This window comes from Gadus macrocephalus, chromosome 8 (assembly GCF_031168955.1).
Source record: "Gadus macrocephalus chromosome 8, ASM3116895v1".
Classification (NCBI taxonomy): domain Eukaryota; kingdom Metazoa; phylum Chordata; class Actinopteri; order Gadiformes; family Gadidae; genus Gadus; species Gadus macrocephalus.
Genome location: NC_082389.1, coordinates 7,170,915 through 7,188,255, shown reverse-complemented (window position 1 = coordinate 7,188,255; position 17,341 = coordinate 7,170,915). Strand labels below are relative to the sequence as shown.

Here is a 17,341-nt window from a genome sequence, read left to right as displayed (position 1 = left end):
CGCCAGCACGTGGAGGATCCCCCGAAGCGCCAGCACGTGGAGGATCCCCCGAAGCGCCAGCACGTGGAGGATCCCCCGAAGCGCCAGCACGTGGAGGATCCCCCGAAGCGCCAGCACGTGGAGGATCCCCCGAAGCGCCAGCACGTGGAGGATCCCCCGAAGCGCCAGCACAAGGAGGATCACCCGAAGCGCCAGCACAAGGAGGATCACCCGAAGCGCCAGCACAAGGAGGATCACCCGAAGCGCCAGCACAAGGAGGATCACCCGAAGCGCCAGCACAAGGAGGATCACCCGAAGCGCCAGCACAAGGAGGATCACCCGAAGCGCCAGCACAAGGAGGATCACCCGAAGCGCCAGCACAAGGAGGATCACCCGAAGCGCCAGCACAAGGAGGATCACCCGAAGCGCCAGCACAAGGAGGATCACCCGAAGCGCCAGCACAAGGAGGATCACCCGAAGCGCCAGCACAAGGAGGATCACCCGAAGCGCCAGCACAAGGAGGATCACCCGAAGCGCCAGCACAAGGAGGATCACCCGAAGCGCCAGCACAAGGAGGATCACCCGAAGCGCCAGCACAAGGAGGATCACCCGAAGCGCCAGCACAAGGAGGATCACCCGAAGCGCCAGCACGCGGTGGATCACCCGAAGCGCCAGCACGCGGTGGATCCCCGGCAGCACCACCCGGTGGATCCCCGGCAGCACCACCACCACTACGTGGCTGATCCCCTGAAGCCAGCTGATGCGTTTGCCAATTACAAAGACCTTCCTTTTGCAGCATCTCTCGTTTACCAACAACCAGTCGATTCCCCAAGAACAAGGTCTGGATACTCCCCGGGAGTATAGCCCTATGCTGCATCCAACTATTGGGATGTCGCCGATTGGTTATCCTTCTACACTAAGCATGGGCAACCTCCTGGACGGCCCTGATCAAAGTAAAGCCTTGTTCATAAATTATGTTTTAAGTCATCCATTTTTAAGAATTTACATTTCTTTACTTTCTTTCAGGGGTTCCCTTTATTGTGACTCAATAAAAAGGATTTTGACTAAAACCGTAGTTGGCAGTTTTCCTATATGTGTAACACGTGTAAAGATTAACTGTAATGACCAACGCATTGAGCAGCTAATCTTTTATTTAATCTTCAGATTGAAAGTTTGTGCCCAAGTCTGCTTATCTTGACATGATGCAAGGGATACTTGCTTATAAAATCAAAAGCATATTTGACAACATGGTTGCGGTCAAGCCAGCATAATAAAGTACTGCCTATTGTACAAGCCAGGAATCACTTGTATACCGCAAGGCCATCAATTGTCTTGGTTGGGCATTGCTCTGAACAACACTGCAAGCCAAATGGGTTTTATGTTATGCCGAGAGCCAGCTCCAGTGAGCATTTCCTTTTCTGGGTCAATGCACTGGAAGCCTTAACTCAATTCTTTAAGGCGGCTTCTGCAGGTGCTTTTACATTCATAGTTTGCTTTGGTCTCTAAGGCACGATGGTCGCCCATGCCATACAGCGACCATCTCCACATGAACCTGCTTGCTGTTAATGGTGTGCCTTTCCGAGTTAGATAAGGCTGAGACTGTGCACAGAGAAGGCATGAATCAACAATGAGATGACGGAGACTGTAGCTCCCACATTGACTTATCGCACGCATCTCTCTCCTCGGCCCTGATTTCTCCATTCTCCAATTTGTCCCCGCCCACTTCTTCTTCGCTCAGTCATCCTCCATCATCCCCCTCTCTCCTCCCGCACCATCCCTCTGGGTAGGGTCCAGCTGCAGCCCCAGAGAACTGTCATGGAGAGACAACAACCAGCCAGGCGCGACGGAAGTACTCTGGTGTGACGGAAGTGATTTATTTGATAAACTTTTCTTTACACACCGCTATCAGAAACCAAAGATCAACCATGGACGTAAATGAGACTGTCAATATGCTTAATATATTGAGTAATATTCATGCTAAAGCCGTGCCGCGGTTTATTTACTTTTCGCTAAATTCCAATATAATTATACCGTGCCCTTTTTGAAAAATGAGCTGCACTTCGTTCAAAGAAGTAAGAGAGCTAACATGAATATTACTCAATATATTAAGCATATTGACCGTCTCACAAATAAATCACTTCCGTCACACCAGAGTACTTCCGTCGCGCCTGGGTTGTTTTTGTCACGCCAGGGTGTTGTTCCCGGTTGTTCCCCCCGGGGGCTGCAGCTGGATACTATCATAGATATATATATTAAAGGCACCCAGTGCAACTTTCGAGGCTTAAAAATAAACATTCAATTTCTAGTCTTTTTTACACGTAGTAAGTTTCAATAACTCCATACCATTACATACCGACATTTAAGCAGCAAAGATGAGACGTCGTTGTGTGGTGAGAACTGATACAAAATCGATAACAACAATGCCGCCATTTTCTTTATTTTTTGTAACCTACAATAAATAAAGCAGGCTTCCAGTCAATGGAAAAATGGCTTCTCCCCACCGGCGATTGTTGTTTACGATTTTCTATCAGTTCTCACCACACAACGACGTCTCATCTTTGCTCCTTGAATGTCGATATGTAATTGTATGGAGTTATTGAAACTTACTACGTGTAAAAAAGACTAGAAATTGAATGTTTATTTTTCATTGAATGTTTACATAAAGTTGCACTGGGTGCCTTTAACTAGATGTCCTACGGCGGCGTCTAGAACGTCACCGTAGGCCGCCATCTTACCACAGTAAAGCTTTATGGGACTCTCTAAATCGACGCCACTTCGACCTGTGCGGGACTTTACGTCCTACGTCACTCGCTATGGGTGTGCATGTGTGCCCATAGCCGTCACTCGCGATGGGTGTGCATGTGAGAAAGGTTTTGGCTTTAATGTCTATGGGTTGGTAATAACGGTTCTGATGATTTTTCTGATGGAAAAGTGGTCTTTTATTTCCATAATCTTTGTTCAGTGAACGCATAAACCCGTTTGTTAGTTAGCAGTTAAACAAAATGCGATCTCTTTGTTTACAGTTACCAACGACCAACTGATGATTGGGGGTTCGATTCCCTAGTGATGCAAGGTTTTTTCTTTCATTTTGGACTGCACACACATCGCGAGTGACGAATACTCGCACAATGTACACACATCACTGTCTTTACAATTTCTAGGCAACCGAAGTTTAAAGATTGTCAAGTGGTTAACTCTTGAATCGCATGTACTAAGACCTGATGGGTTAGTGGTCAGAGAGCAACTCATTAACGCGGGGATAAGGGGTTCGATTCCTTAATGAAGCTAGCTTTTTTCTTTCATATTGGACTGGATGTTTGTATGCCATTTTGCGTAACTTGTAGTTTATGATGAAGAAATGTTACTGGGGTTAAGGTTAGGGTAACGCTAAGGGTAAGACACAAAGTGTTTTTGCAACACAATATTTCTTACAATAACAAAGTCCAAAGTTTTGATGACTCCAGTAGGAAACTTAAGATACCTAGAGAAATGCGTGAGTGCTCACAAAACATCAACAAGTCAGCAGTGTGGTACAGGGTGATCATTTCTGATATACAGTAGGCCTACAAAAGCTGAAACTATTAGCCAGGAGTGGGAAAGATGCAGACGCAGACGCAGACGTGGGAAGCAATAAGACGCACCGACACACAGTTGCCTGTTGCAAAATGGTTCAGAGTTTAATATAAATAGTTAGGGTTAGCTGGTATGGCGTTATCTGGTATGGCTATAGTCTAATGTTAGCTTAGTTTGTGTTGTTTCGTCATGTTAATCGCTGGTAATAGTAAGTCATTTGTAGAAATATAGCCTATCATCACAGACTGTAGGAATGTCACCCACCCTCCATCGCGTACGACACTGACGCTCGTAATCTGTAGTGCAAGGGAGTTCGTGCACAGATCCCTGAGACAAACGGCTACGCGCACACATGCAAACCCATAGCGAGTGACGTAGGACGTAAAGTCCCGCCCAGGTCGAAGTGGCGTCGATTTAGAGAGTCCCAAAGCTTTATGGTGGAATCTGTTGTAGCGGACGTAAGTCAGTGATCTGCACAAACGCTAATACTCTTATCCCGCTGAAATCTATCATAACAGACGGATTGACAAACGGTTTGGTTTCTTACAAACGTTATTAACGTGGTTATAATTCTGGATGCATGAACATGTTTAAATTGCAGCTTTGCTCTACGAAAAACGACTTAATCGTGCAGCTTAGATGTGTATCACGGGTAGGCTACTAGCTACCCAGTAATTTTACATCGATGGGAGAGGCAGAATTGCTATTTTCAATATAATTTAAGTTGTACATGATTAAACTGAAGTTGCACATGATTTCCAATCGGGTTTGTTTGTCTTACATTATGAATTCTACAGGAAATTGCTGACAAGTGAAGATGCCAGACTTTTGTGCAGCCTCTGGATGCGTTAATCTGCGAACTCTCGAAACGAGAACGCGTGGGATCACCTTTCACCTGTAGGATATTACTATATTATGACTTTTATTTTTAGGATAATCGTTATTTACTTAGTGGAAGTATATACAATACAGGTCCTGTTACACAGGAACAGCAGGCTAGTATGACATAATAGTATTGCTAGATTGTTGTTGACACAAGGCTTTTTAGAATATGTTGGTTAATTAACACAATCACTGAATGGAATTTTGGACACCTTTTTATTGTTTTTAGTGTGGTTAATCTTAAATACTGATTGAAAATGTTGACAATAATTAATATATCTGGATGCATTACTCACTTTTTTAAGTTTTGCCAGAGCGAAGAGCATAAAGTGGGAAATTGGTAGCATCATGCCTTCAGTGTGCATATTGTAAATAGTTCTCTGCAAACCTATGGTGGCATCATGCCTTCAGTGTGCATATTGTATATCGTTCTCTGCAAACCTATGGTGGCATCATGCCTTCAGTGTGTCTTGAACAGCCACAAAGGTTGCACATTTTATATTCATATTTTATTTTATTTGTCTAAATGCATACTTGACTGTAGATAGATTTGAGTGAAGTTACCAACACAATATATTGCTGAGTTTTAGTAGCCCATATATTGATTTAACATAAATAACATGAATACCTTGTGCATGTGTGTATTTATTGCGCCTATTTGTTCTGTTTAATGTTCATTTCATATGAAAACACATGGTTATAATTACATAAATACATCTCTGTACAGGGTGAGGATTTCAACATGCAGCCTTTCTTGATGTATATTTGTAAAGGGAAATCTTGTAGGCCTACCTATTTTAGAACATTATTCTATTTTTCTTAGAACCTAACAATTATTCATAAGTATGGACTGTCATACCTACATCTCTGACATTTATAAAAAACCTAACCGTTTGTAAATCGGTTGAAAATTTAGCAAGTTATGGTTATTTAAAAGTACATGAATCACTACCAACACAATGTTATTTGTGAGCAGCTTACTGTGGTATAATGGCCGCCAGTGGTGACGTTCGACTCCGTTGGCCAGCACCGCGGACGAGGCATCTAGTTAATATATATACCTATAGATAGATACTATAGATCCCTCTCCACCCCCCCCCCCCCCCCCCCCCCCGCCCCATCTCTCCCTCTAGCGCTTTGTCTCGCGCTCCTTCCTGCACCGTGTTCTCACCACCCACTCTTTCCATCCCCCCACCCATCCCTCTCTCCCCTCTCATTTCCACGCTCTAGCTCGCTCTCCCTCCCCTCTCGCTCTCTCACTCTCTGGCTCTCTGGCTCTCATTCGTGGAGCTGCTGCACGTCGGCCAGTCTCCCGGGTCCGGCTTCACTGCAGTGTGGAGGGGGGCGGGGAGGACAGAAGAGGCAGGGCTCTCGAACTCCGTGTGATGCGCTGAGAAAATGGTGCACCAGGAGAAACGCGTTTACCAGGTGCGTTGACTTGACGCGTTGATGTCTGTGTACATGCCGGTGTCACGTTGACTTGAGATGTACATGGACGTTGAGCTGCTTGTTTTGCGTTGGTTATTGCTACGTGGTGCGAGGCGCAGGGTGTATCACGTACGAGTAATGGAGGTGCACATGTGAAGTGGGAACGTCGATGGGTGTGTCTGCCTGAATGTATAGCTGGTTGCCTATTGGTAGTTTGTATTTGTAAAATATGAAATAATTGTATCATGGCATGAATGATTGTGCATAAAATCTGCTGTTTTGTTTTACAGAATTAATAATTCTTATTAACCCGTTTTTTTTATGTGTAATAGACTGCATTGCCCTTATCTTGATATGAAATGTGTGTGTGTGTGTGTGTGTGTGTGTGTGTGTGTGTGTGTGTGTGTGTGTGTGTGTGTGTGTGTGTGTGTGTGTGTGTGTGTGTGTGTGTGTGTGTGTGAGAGAGAGAGAGAGAGAGAGAGAGAGAGAGAGAGAGAGAGAGAGAGAGAGAGAGAGAGAGAGAGAGAGAGAGAGAGAGAGAGAGATATGTCGGGTCAGAAAGACCCCTGACTGTTCCTATAGTGAATGAGTAGGAGGCAGGACATTGATTTGTGGAGCAGGGTTGTCTGTCCAGCTATGATTAATGATCGCGCATCACACCACTGTCATGCGTCACAAACTGAAAATATAAACTAATTACACTGAGGTTGGGAAATTAGAGACAAATTAGCAGCTAAATTACAACGGAGAGAAAATATGTGCAAATAAATGTGGGGGGCAAGCATTGTGTTTGCCTTGGTCGGCCGGTCATTGTCTGGCAATATATTTGCATAATTTTTCAGCAGTCATCATACAGCAGTGTCCCGTTCGCATCTGTCTCTATGGGTAGATGCTGGGGTCGGCTTAGCTCAGGAGGTAGAGCAGTTGTCTTGTAACCGAAAGGTTGCTAGTTCGATCCCCTTCTCCTCCTAGCTGAGTGTTGGTGTGTCCCTGAGCAAGGCACTTAACCCTAACTGCTCCTGACGAGCTGTCTGTCGCCTTGCATGGTTGACTCTGCCGTCGGTGTGACAATGTGTGTATTAACGATGTAAGTCGCTTTGGATAAAAGCGTCTGCTAAATGCCCTAATTGTAATTTGTATTTGTATAGATGCTCCGGTGGAATTGGCCTTCTGCGTTTTGGTCACACGCAGCAAATGATATGGCTTCCACAAACTGACTGGCCATTGAGGCATATTGTTACATTTAAACATGGGATTTCTAAGTAAAAAACAAGGTTGTTCCAAATGTGTGGGTCCACCAATTATATGTTTAGCAGTAGTTCCTGCAAGGTACCTAGATGGAGTGTTATTTTATTAACACTCTAATGCTAATTAATGGGCAATGGTTGGGGCGTTAGAGAAACAGGGATGCAGGTGTTATGGGTTGGCCTTCTTTCTTAACAAATCAATCATTAAATACCCAAATGAACTTCTTACTGCTGAGTAGCACAACACTTTAAAGGTCAACTAAATGTGCTGGTAGGCATCACATTGGCAACGCACCATCTTATTTCTCTACCTCTCTAGAATAGAACGTAGTTAAATTCTATTTTACATTGTGCTTTAAGATTGTGCGTTCATTATTCTTCCTAAAGAGAGTTTGCACACATGAATAAATCATCTATGCCTGACCCAGGTCATCTTTGCCAGGTCATTATTAGTTTGCACTACTCGAGACAGGACAAAGGGAAACACAGCTGTTTTCCTATCCGGTGCTAGCTGTATCGGCTTGTGTTGCTTTGCTTGTCGGCTCCGACTATTTTACATCTACGTCATGAAAGTCTTGACTTGCTGTCAAATGGTTGCTTCCACCCTTCATCTTCTGCATCCAATTCCCCAGAGCCTGCTCCTCACTCTCTGCTCTGCAGAGAGGGCTGTTTTCAGAACCCACATTCTCGTGTTTTTAAACCCTTGTTTGTGTTATATTTACCCTGACAACTTCTGCATTTTGGCACCACGGAAGAGTATTAGCCAAACTGCAGGGCTATGAAAGATAAACATCATCTCTTCTACACCAAGGACGTTCATTATTGTGGTCTAAGGCTGAATGTGTTCTTTTTAAAAAATATTAAAAGAAAAGCTAATGTCTATTCATAAAAAAATAAGCATTTTCCGGTATTTCTGTGTATTTCTTCATATAAGTCCTGTGTGTAGGTCAAGTTATATTTTACTTGATGTTTGTATAATGTTGCCATTTATTCCTCTGTCTCTGTCTGACAGGCCCAGCGCAATGAGAGAGAGTGCATCAGGCAGAAACTCGCCCTTGGCAGTTTCTATGACGACGAGCCAGTCATCTACCCCAGCAAAAACGCCCAATCCTCCCGGTAGGCTTGAAGTGTGTGTGTGTGTGTGTGTGTGTGTGTGTGTGTGTGTGTGTGTGTGTGTGTGTGTGTGTGTGTGTGTGTGTGTGTGTGTGTGTGTGTGTGTGTGTGTGTGTGTGTGTGTGTGTGTGTGTGTGTGTGTGTGTGTGTGTGTGTGTGTGTGTGTGTGTGTGTGTGTGTGTGCAATGATGTAAGGAATGCTTCTTTTATAGCAGGAAATGAGAATGAGTTATTTCGATATGTTGTTAATGGAGAATTTCACTGGTGGAGACATGAATCTGTATTGAAATGGGTCAAATATTATTCGAATAGTAACATCAATTTCAAATGTTGTGCATTCTTGACCAAGAAAAGGCAGACTTTTTAGTGCTTGTGGATTGAAGACGACAACTCCCACTATGCCAATCAGCGTTTACTCCCTGAGGGACGTATCATAACTGCAGTCCTGCAGTCCAGAGTGCAGGGAGTCTCTTTTTTTTATGAATTAAAGACTGCGTTTGGTTTTCTGACGTCTCTGGTACTTCCACAACAAGTAAAGACTCGTAGTGGGGGTTATCTCGGCCAGAGTCATGCACGGGTTCGGGTACCCAACGGGTGACCCGCACAATTGAAATTAAACTGGTGAAAAATAATGTAGGCTAATGTGTCGAACACGGGTGCGGGTCAGGTCGGACGCCTTAACAGCGAGGGTCGGTCGCCGCTGATGGATATGTTATTCAGGAGCGGAGGAGTCAACTAAAACTGTCCACAGTGGATGATGTGGTTTATTTTCACAGCAATCTAAAGCACCACGCCAAACACCAGATAGTGTAATTCCCCGGCCTTCAATCAAATGTGTCGTAACTTTCGGGTACGGGTCGGGCGTCGGTATCAATTTATAGCGGGTCGGGTGCGGAATATAATTTGCGGGTACAGGCGGACGTGGGTTTGCAAAAAAGGATTATTGTATTGATTGTCGGCCATGGTTGAGAAGGATTTGGGTGAAGAAACGTTGGCTTTGACTCTCTGAAGTGAAGTTGCACTGCGACTTCAGATTGATGTGGAAGGACCAGAGACATTGGAGAACCCAACGCAGTCGTTTATTCATAATATCATCCAGAGGCGCACACAGCTTTTGCGATATTGTATATTATGTTATAGATGTCTATGTATTAGGCTATATTAGGCTATATCATTTAGATAGAGCTTCAGGTCTCCCGCCGGAGCTCCCGGAGTGTTCTAGAATATCTTATAGAACACGGCCAGAAGCTGTCTGCGCCAGACGATATTATGAATAAATGACTGAGTCTCCGCTAATACATCATTGCTTTTTTAGCGCTAGTGTGATCTACCGGTCCCACCGGTCCCACGGTAACGTGAAAATCCGTACAATAAATTCATACAAATTCATTCGTACTATAGGCCTACCGTTTACACAATACACCCCTGAGTCCCACCCACTGGCATTGATCTGTAATAGGTCTGTAGCATCAGTGGGTCCTACCCCCTATGCGGGTTTGAAAATGAGGAGCGCTTGTAGTTATCTAGAGTCCCCCCCCCCCTTACACTTCCTGCTTTAACTGACACAAAGATCGATATTTTGCGTCATTTAAAAGTGTAGAGGTAGATACGGATCTCTCCCGTCTCAGAGGGAAATTATTGAATGATGCCAGACCATTGAAAAATATGACTGGGTTTCTAACGATACAAAGCTTAATGCAAATGGGTGAAGTGGTGTCACTTTAAAGCACTGGGAATTTCTAACGGCATACGTTTCATTCATTACAAAACAATTGCATACATTTATTTGATAGGCTATAACTTAACATTTTGAAATATACATATATATACTCCAAGCCAGTTATTCTCAACGAGTGGGTCGCCAGGACACATTATTTGAGTAGGTCACAGAGCATATGCCACACTTGCGCGCGTGCACACACAAAAACGCATAAAAGTAAACTCTGTGCTTAATTGTGTTACCAAAAAACGTGTGTTATCAACAACATTCCTAATGTGTGCGGCATTGCTTCATTTAATCACAAACAAAGCCAGCCATAACAATGGCCGAAGCACAGGATCTGCGAACTAATTCCCACCTGATGCATACAGTAAAGCACATGCAGGCCTACTGGCCGTGAAAGCCCCACGCAGGAGGGGACGTGATATCGTTGCCATTGCTTATTTTCTTTCACTAGTTTTCGATTTTTCGTGGGGGTATGCCGTTAACCCGCGTCCAAGACCCCTGGCCAAACGTTATCTTTAGAATGAAGCTCATGTTAATTTATGTTTCAATGGCTCGCTATGCCATCAAATATTGCAGCTCAATGGTTTTTAACAGTATAGGTACATGAAGACATGCTTGGTAACGTCAATATTGGTCAATCGTTTTTTATTTTTGGGTTTTGACTTAATGACTAATGGAACATGTGTGTCCTGATGCTGCTACACCAGTTGAGAACCACTGCTGTAGTTTATTGATAATAGACAACGCAATATTGTATTAAGTACAGTAGAGGGCAGTATTGAACATTGTTCAGTCAGGGCCATTTCGTGTTTCTCACGGAAGCGGTTGATTGGTTTTGGTAACATCTCCGCCGCATTGGTGGGTGGGGGTGCGGCACTGGGCATTGCGCTGGAGCCGGAAGCGATTATGTTTTCGGAGCGTTTTGTTTGAGAACTGACGTACCTCGCCCGCCGTCTGGGGTGGCTGCAGCTGCTCAGTGGAACGCACCCCAAACAAAACAACTGAAAATAAACTAATCTAACAAACCTGTAGGCCTATTTGCCTCTCCAATATATGGAAGGGGGGATCCTTCTCTCTTAAGAAGAGGCTCCTCCTGATCTGATACTGTTGTAGAATTAGTAATAACAACTTATCTAATTCACTTCAACTAGCTAAAAGCAAGAGGAATCGGGGAGTCCAGGTCAAGTATAGATGAAGAGTTTATTGCCACCCGCAAACGAGAGACAACAAAGCCGAGTGGTATCCTCGAATACACACTACTGAATGAATCCCAGACAGCTCCTTATATCCCCGAATTTTACACAATACAAAGTTGGACTTTCATCAAATATAGAATTTCCCATCAGGGTCATACTGTGTGGATGTCAGCATACCCCTATGTCTTCTGAATCCCAATGTGACCTTAGAACATATATTATCCTTATACAAACAGAGATGATGCAGACGTGTGAATGTAAGCATTGTCTTCAGAGAGTACATCAAGATGGGAGTAGACTGGACTCTCTGACTGATGTGTCACATGGCCCATCAGGTGACAATGTCCTGGACCCACTCACTGGTGTCACACGGCACACAACATCTAGGTTAAAGGTGATCAGCTCTTCTCCACCATTAAAGTATATATATGATATGTAGGCCTAATAATAATCATAGTTTAACATAGAATGTAAGGTTAATTTCTACCACAATACAAGAGAGACTGTTGATCTGATAGACGAACTTTGAAGGGTTTGAGACCCGAGTTCTGTCTGGGTTAGAGTCCTTGAACCTGGGTTGGAGTCCCCGAATCTTGGTTCGAGTCCCAGAGAAAGGACCAAGTTCCTTTAGGTCGGGTTGGAGTCCCGACGTGGGTAGCAGAGAGACTGTTGATCTGATCTTAAATAAACTTTTTCTTAAATGCTTTTTTAACTTTGCATTTATTTTCTACCTATTTTACTCATTTTTTGCATATGTTTTCTTTTATTTATCTACTATTTTATTTTATTGTATGACAATGTTTATATGTGAAGCACTTTGAGTCTACCTTGTGTATGAAAAGTGTTCTATACATAAAGTTGCCTTGCCTTGCCTCCTGTCTGGTAATCTAGAGCGGGAGAAAGGGCATAATCATAGTCTCAACTTCATGAATTGCTGCCTTAAAAGTCAATAATTCCCTGTGAAGCCACATTATCGTATTATAGGTCAATGCCCTGCTTTTCACATGTCATGAGAAAGTGTTGAACTGTAAATAGGGAAGGGCGACTAGACACACTCATCTTTCGAATGAAACGGTTGTTAACCACACTTTCTATTAAACTGGCACTGAACACGATGACATAATTTGCGGCCAAAACAAGGGAACTCCTGAGATGTCCTCATTTACACAAACAACAATTTGCCACGAGAACATGACAAACATCTTTAACTTTTTATAACTAACATATTCTCCCATAATTGATCAGCATGGGTGATAAAGTTATAAATTCTGGCCCTTTGTTATTATTTCCATAAAGGGCATGAGATATTTATTTTTGAAAGTGTCTGGGTTGTGATTTCAGAAACATGGATTCTGAAATCGGAGTAGATCGCTTGATCCAATCTTGTTTTAGATCTGGATCAAACCTACAGAATGTGTTTTTTCAAAACGTTTGAGTAGGATTGGGATTACAAAAATCCGGATGACTCTGAGAATGGTGGATTCAGGAGGATATCCAGAAAATAATGTAATAAAACATAACAATTTGTGAAATCAATCATTTTTATTTTGTAATATACAGGGGCTACATTTATCAATATGTTCCACTTTATTTGTAAAATAATAGTCTGACACCTATTAAGCCTTTCAATACAGTAAATACAATCTTTTTGATTTTGGCCTGTTTGTAAGCTTCCTTTGCCAAACAAAGATGTTCCTTCTTAAACGAGAAACCGAAAAAGCAGAAAAACAGATTTGTCTGGCCGAGGTACAAATCATTCTGACCCAAGAACAGCAAACCAATATAAAAAAGCACGTCTTCCCACAAATGAAGTGCTCGTAGATTTTATTATGTTAGCTATTGGTAATTTATTTGATTTGGGTTCCGACTGATAAAAATTGTTATGACTAATAACACTTAAACCTGCATAGACTCTGACTTTACATAGTCAGTAGGCAACATTATGTAAACTGGTCCAATTTGGAGCACTGCTAATCCGGATTTGGTAATCCTGAAAATTTGTATCTGGATCAAGGTGTTCCAATGCACTGTTGCTTTGAAAAACTGGCACAAAAGTAAGATGGTTTACCTGTTCCTGGATAGCAACAGATGTGATACACAAATCCGGATTACTCTGATCCAGATAAAAAAAAAAACGTAGCAACTGGAATCAGGCTCCTCTCGTTTGCTCTCTCTCCCTCTATAAAGTCTGGCATTTGGTTCATATTTCCACCAAAATAAAATACATATTTTTTACCAATCCTGAATAATTAATCAACAAATCTGTGCTGAATTGGCCCACTGAAACGAATCACGATTCGACAACTCCTAGCATTAGCGTCTACTACGTGTTTGTATGCTGCTGCTGGTGTGTTTCTTTGCTCTTATCTTACTTCAAGACAGCCAGGTATTAATTCGGACACCGGTTTTATTTATGTGTGTGTATAACAGCTAATATTGGGTTCTTCTTGCATGAATGCAAGAAGAACCCAATATGATTAACAGGGTCCGAGCAAAATTAAAAGTCAAGAACACACTGATGGAAAATATATATATATATGACAAATAATATGAAGGAAAGATGTTGATGAAGTTGTTCCACTTAATGCCTCTGTGCCTCGACTTTCAGGTGAGCTGCAAAGCAATGGCTGAATGTCATGTTCAGCTAGTTCATAATGCTATAATCAGGATTCGAACCCTCAACCTAAGGATCACCTGTACAAGGCATTATCCCATTGAGCCACTGATAAATCTGAACTGCAGCCTCATTCACAAGGGTCAAAATGTCTATTGATAAGCATACAACATCCCGAGACCTCCAAGCACACATTTCTCAAGTGAATTAAGGGCTTTCTTAAAAGCATATACCTGAAAAATCTTTGAAATTCTGAAGAAATTAAACCTTTGTAGTCAAGAACACTAACAGAAGATATATAAATATGACAGAGTTAATGATGAAGGAAAAATGGTTAACGAAGAAGTTCCCCTAATGCCACACTGTTTCTTGGCAGTCAGATTCTTGGAAACTAATGAGCCGGAATTGCCTGATAATTCTCAGGTGCTGTTCAATGTTGCGTTTCTTAAATGAGTGGCAATGACAGAATGTCCTGTTCAGCGGCCTTACCACCATGGACACGCACAATCTCGTCTGATCTCGGAAGATAAGCATGGTCGGGCCTGGTTAGTACTTGGATGGGAGACTGTCTGGGAATACCAGGTGCTGCAAGTGGAGTCAGGTGGGGGCCAATAGGTGGCACTTTTCCATCTGGCCTTAACATCAATCCCGATGCCTATAGTGCAGTGACAGGGACACTGTGCTGTGGAAGGCGCTGTCCTTCGGAGGAGACGTAAAACCGAGGTCCTGACTCACTGAGGTCATAATAGATCTCAGGGCCCTTATCGCAAAGAGTAGGGGTTTCCCCGGTGTCCTGGCCCAACCAGGCTCATTCACTCAGGCCCCCGAAACATCCTCCTGTATAATTGGCTGACTCATTAGTTCCCTCACACTCCACCTCAAACTGGTGTGTGGTGAGTGTTCTGGCGCAGATTAGCTGCTGTGCATCACCCAAATAGGTGCTACACACTGGTGGTGGTTAGTGAGGTCCCCCCTTCACTGTAAAGCGTCTTTGAGTGTCTAGAAAGCGCAATATAAATGCAAATTTTTCATAATGATCTAATCAGGATTCAAACTCTCAAACTAAGGATCACCAGTACACGGAATTATCCTGTTGAGCCACCGACATTCCTGAACAGCATTAAGCCTCATTCAAATTGTGAAAATGTCGATTGATAAGCACACAACATCAAGAAAACTCCAAGCACACATTTCACAAGAAAATTAAGGGCTTTCTTAGTAGTACTCAGTAGTACAGATCTGAAAATTTGCAGTGTTAATGGTATCCACCTAATGATCCGTATGGTAGTTATACAATAACAAAATGGTCACATAGGCAAAGTGGGTTGAGACTGTGGACGTTTGGCTTTTCTATGAAATTGTGGGAAAAGTAAAAATTTTTATAGCAGAAAACCAGGGTGAAAAAGATGCATCTGATTTTAGAGATTAATATGATGAATAATTTTGAGTCTAGGTCAATCTCGTAAGGAGAAATAAGTTCATATTTTTTTCAAATAGCGCCACTTTTGGGTGCAGTACCACAATTTAGGTTTATTTTTAGAGGGGGGTATTGGTATCCACCTAATAATAGTCTTATGTTTTTTTATACAATAAAAAAATGGTCATATAATAAAAATGGACTTACTGCTCTAAATTTATTGGCCAATATTTCACAAATGGAACTAAGTAAAACAAATTCTGTTAAATGATTTTTGTGAGGCTTGGTCTAAAGATTTTATGTGGCGATTTTGGTGAATTTTATATTATTTTTGTAGCCTGTGAATCTTTTTCTCATGTTTAGCTTTGATATGAAATCGTGGGAAAAGGGTTTCATAAATGCGTCTGATTCTAGAGATCAATATTCGGACAGAATTTTGAGTCCATTTCAATCTGGTGAGGAGAAATAAGCCTAATTCATTTTTTACAATAGCGCCACCTTTTGGTGCAGTACCACAAATTTGGGTTTATGGATAGAGGGGGTTGTTGGTAACCATACCTGAAAATTTCAAGATCTTTCGACTTACGGCATAGGCTGCAGTATGACTTTTACAGAATTTGAGGGGGGAAAAAAACGTTACAGAAACAATAGGGGCTAATAACGGCCTCGATAATGTTCAACCCTGGATACGGCCCTCCTGGGTGAAAATAATTGAGGCGCAGTCAAACGCATAAAAAAAGCGCAGATGAGCACACACTCCCAAGTGGGACTAATGAGACGACACAACCCAACCAGAAAGTTGACCAAAGCCACACACAAAAAAAAAGACAGTATCTAGCTCCTATGACAGCACTAGCCGCAGGTCACCGTTGATAACATTTCCATGCTGAGATCTTTGAGGAAATGCTGCTGAGCTTGTGGTCCGGTCGATCTGAAAGAAGAACTAAGCCCTCAGTCGGATGCTCTGATTGGAGGGATCACTGACATGTGAGCCAGGAGACTAAGGGAGCCCCTTCCGGGTCAGACCCAGCCCTTGGAGTTTCCTAGCCTTTGTTTTGGGTGCCTGTGTTGACATTGCAGTTCTCATCGTTCTGTTGCACTGTGTGAGTTCTTGATCGTTGTGACGGATGACACTGCCCTTTGTTTGATGAGGTCATGGTCGTGGTTTGGAGATTGATAGCGTTGTCTAAGTTGTCTCACTGAGCGGCCAGTCTCTCTCGCTCTCTCCTCACTCCCCCGCCCCCTCCCGTCTGACTGTACGTGTTGCATTGCTGTCATCAGTCTGGTTCCCAAGGAAATCTCCACGTTATCTTTCTTATCTCTCTCTATCTCTTGATATAAATATCACCCTGTCTGTGTATAGCTGCCTTGCTCTCTCTCTCTCTCTCTCTCTCTCTCTCTCTCTCTCTCTCTCTCTCTCTCTCTCTCTCTCTCTCTCTCTCTCTCTCACACACATCTTCCCAATCAAACTTGCTCTGTATGTTTCCATCTGGATTTAATCTTTCCCTTAATCTCACATACTTTCCCTCTGCTTTCTGTCTTGTCTCCTCCCCTAACATATTATTATCAATAAAAAGATATATTGTAAGTGATACTTTTCCTCTCTGGTCGGATATTGTTTACCGTCCCTACATTGGTGGTCGGCCCCAACCGCCCTGAACAAAATCGAGAGAAGGACCTGACTAACTATTTTGGGATATGCAGCAAACATGATTCTTGATCTCTCCTCCTTGTTTGCGTGTGTTCACCAGGCTACAGGGTGGGGTGAACCTGCAGGTGTGTTTACTCAACGACAGCAGCAGCAGCGACAAGGACAGCGATGCTGAGGACAGCAGGACGGAGACCAGCCTGGATACACCCCTCTCACCACTGGTACTGGGCTGTGCGTCATTGTCTGTTTGGGTCCAGCCGTTTCCTGGAAATTCTGTAATTGCCCTGTAATTGCCGTATGGGTAAGCAACGTTTCGTAAGCATCCCCCTGGAGGATGAGTGGGCTTACAAAGCTTGGCTTGTGGAACCGGCTGGATGCCCTTAGAAGAATCTAGAGAAATGCCCCCAACTTTATCGTGAGTTTGGGGGTAAACATTTGATGATTGCTTAGCAGCGGTAACATTTATACACTTTCACGGCTTTTTCTTCAACGGAAATGCATGGCAGTGGGACTCA

At 43.1% G+C, this 17,341-nt stretch overlaps 1 protein-coding gene and 1 pseudogene across 3 annotated transcripts in view; both read left to right on the top strand.

Annotated features, from left to right (window-relative positions):
• Positions 1-5,690: 5,690 nt before the first annotated feature.
• Positions 5,691-17,341, top strand: part of zgc:153615 (uncharacterized protein LOC777747 homolog) — a 15,443-nt gene continuing 3,792 nt past the window's right edge. The window contains exons 1-3 of one of the 3 annotated variants that reach the window (XM_060058493.1): positions 5,691-5,862; positions 8,122-8,225; positions 16,927-17,047. In XM_060058493.1, the coding sequence (XP_059914476.1) occupies positions 5,833-5,862; positions 8,122-8,225; positions 16,927-17,047 (255 nt within the window). In that variant the 5' untranslated portion in view covers positions 5,691-5,832. The remainder of the gene's footprint in view (positions 5,863-8,121; positions 8,226-16,926; positions 17,048-17,341) is intronic. The other 2 variants (XM_060058492.1, XM_060058494.1) reach the window with 2 other exon arrangements.
• Positions 14,234-14,352, top strand: LOC132463731 (5S ribosomal RNA; annotated as a pseudogene).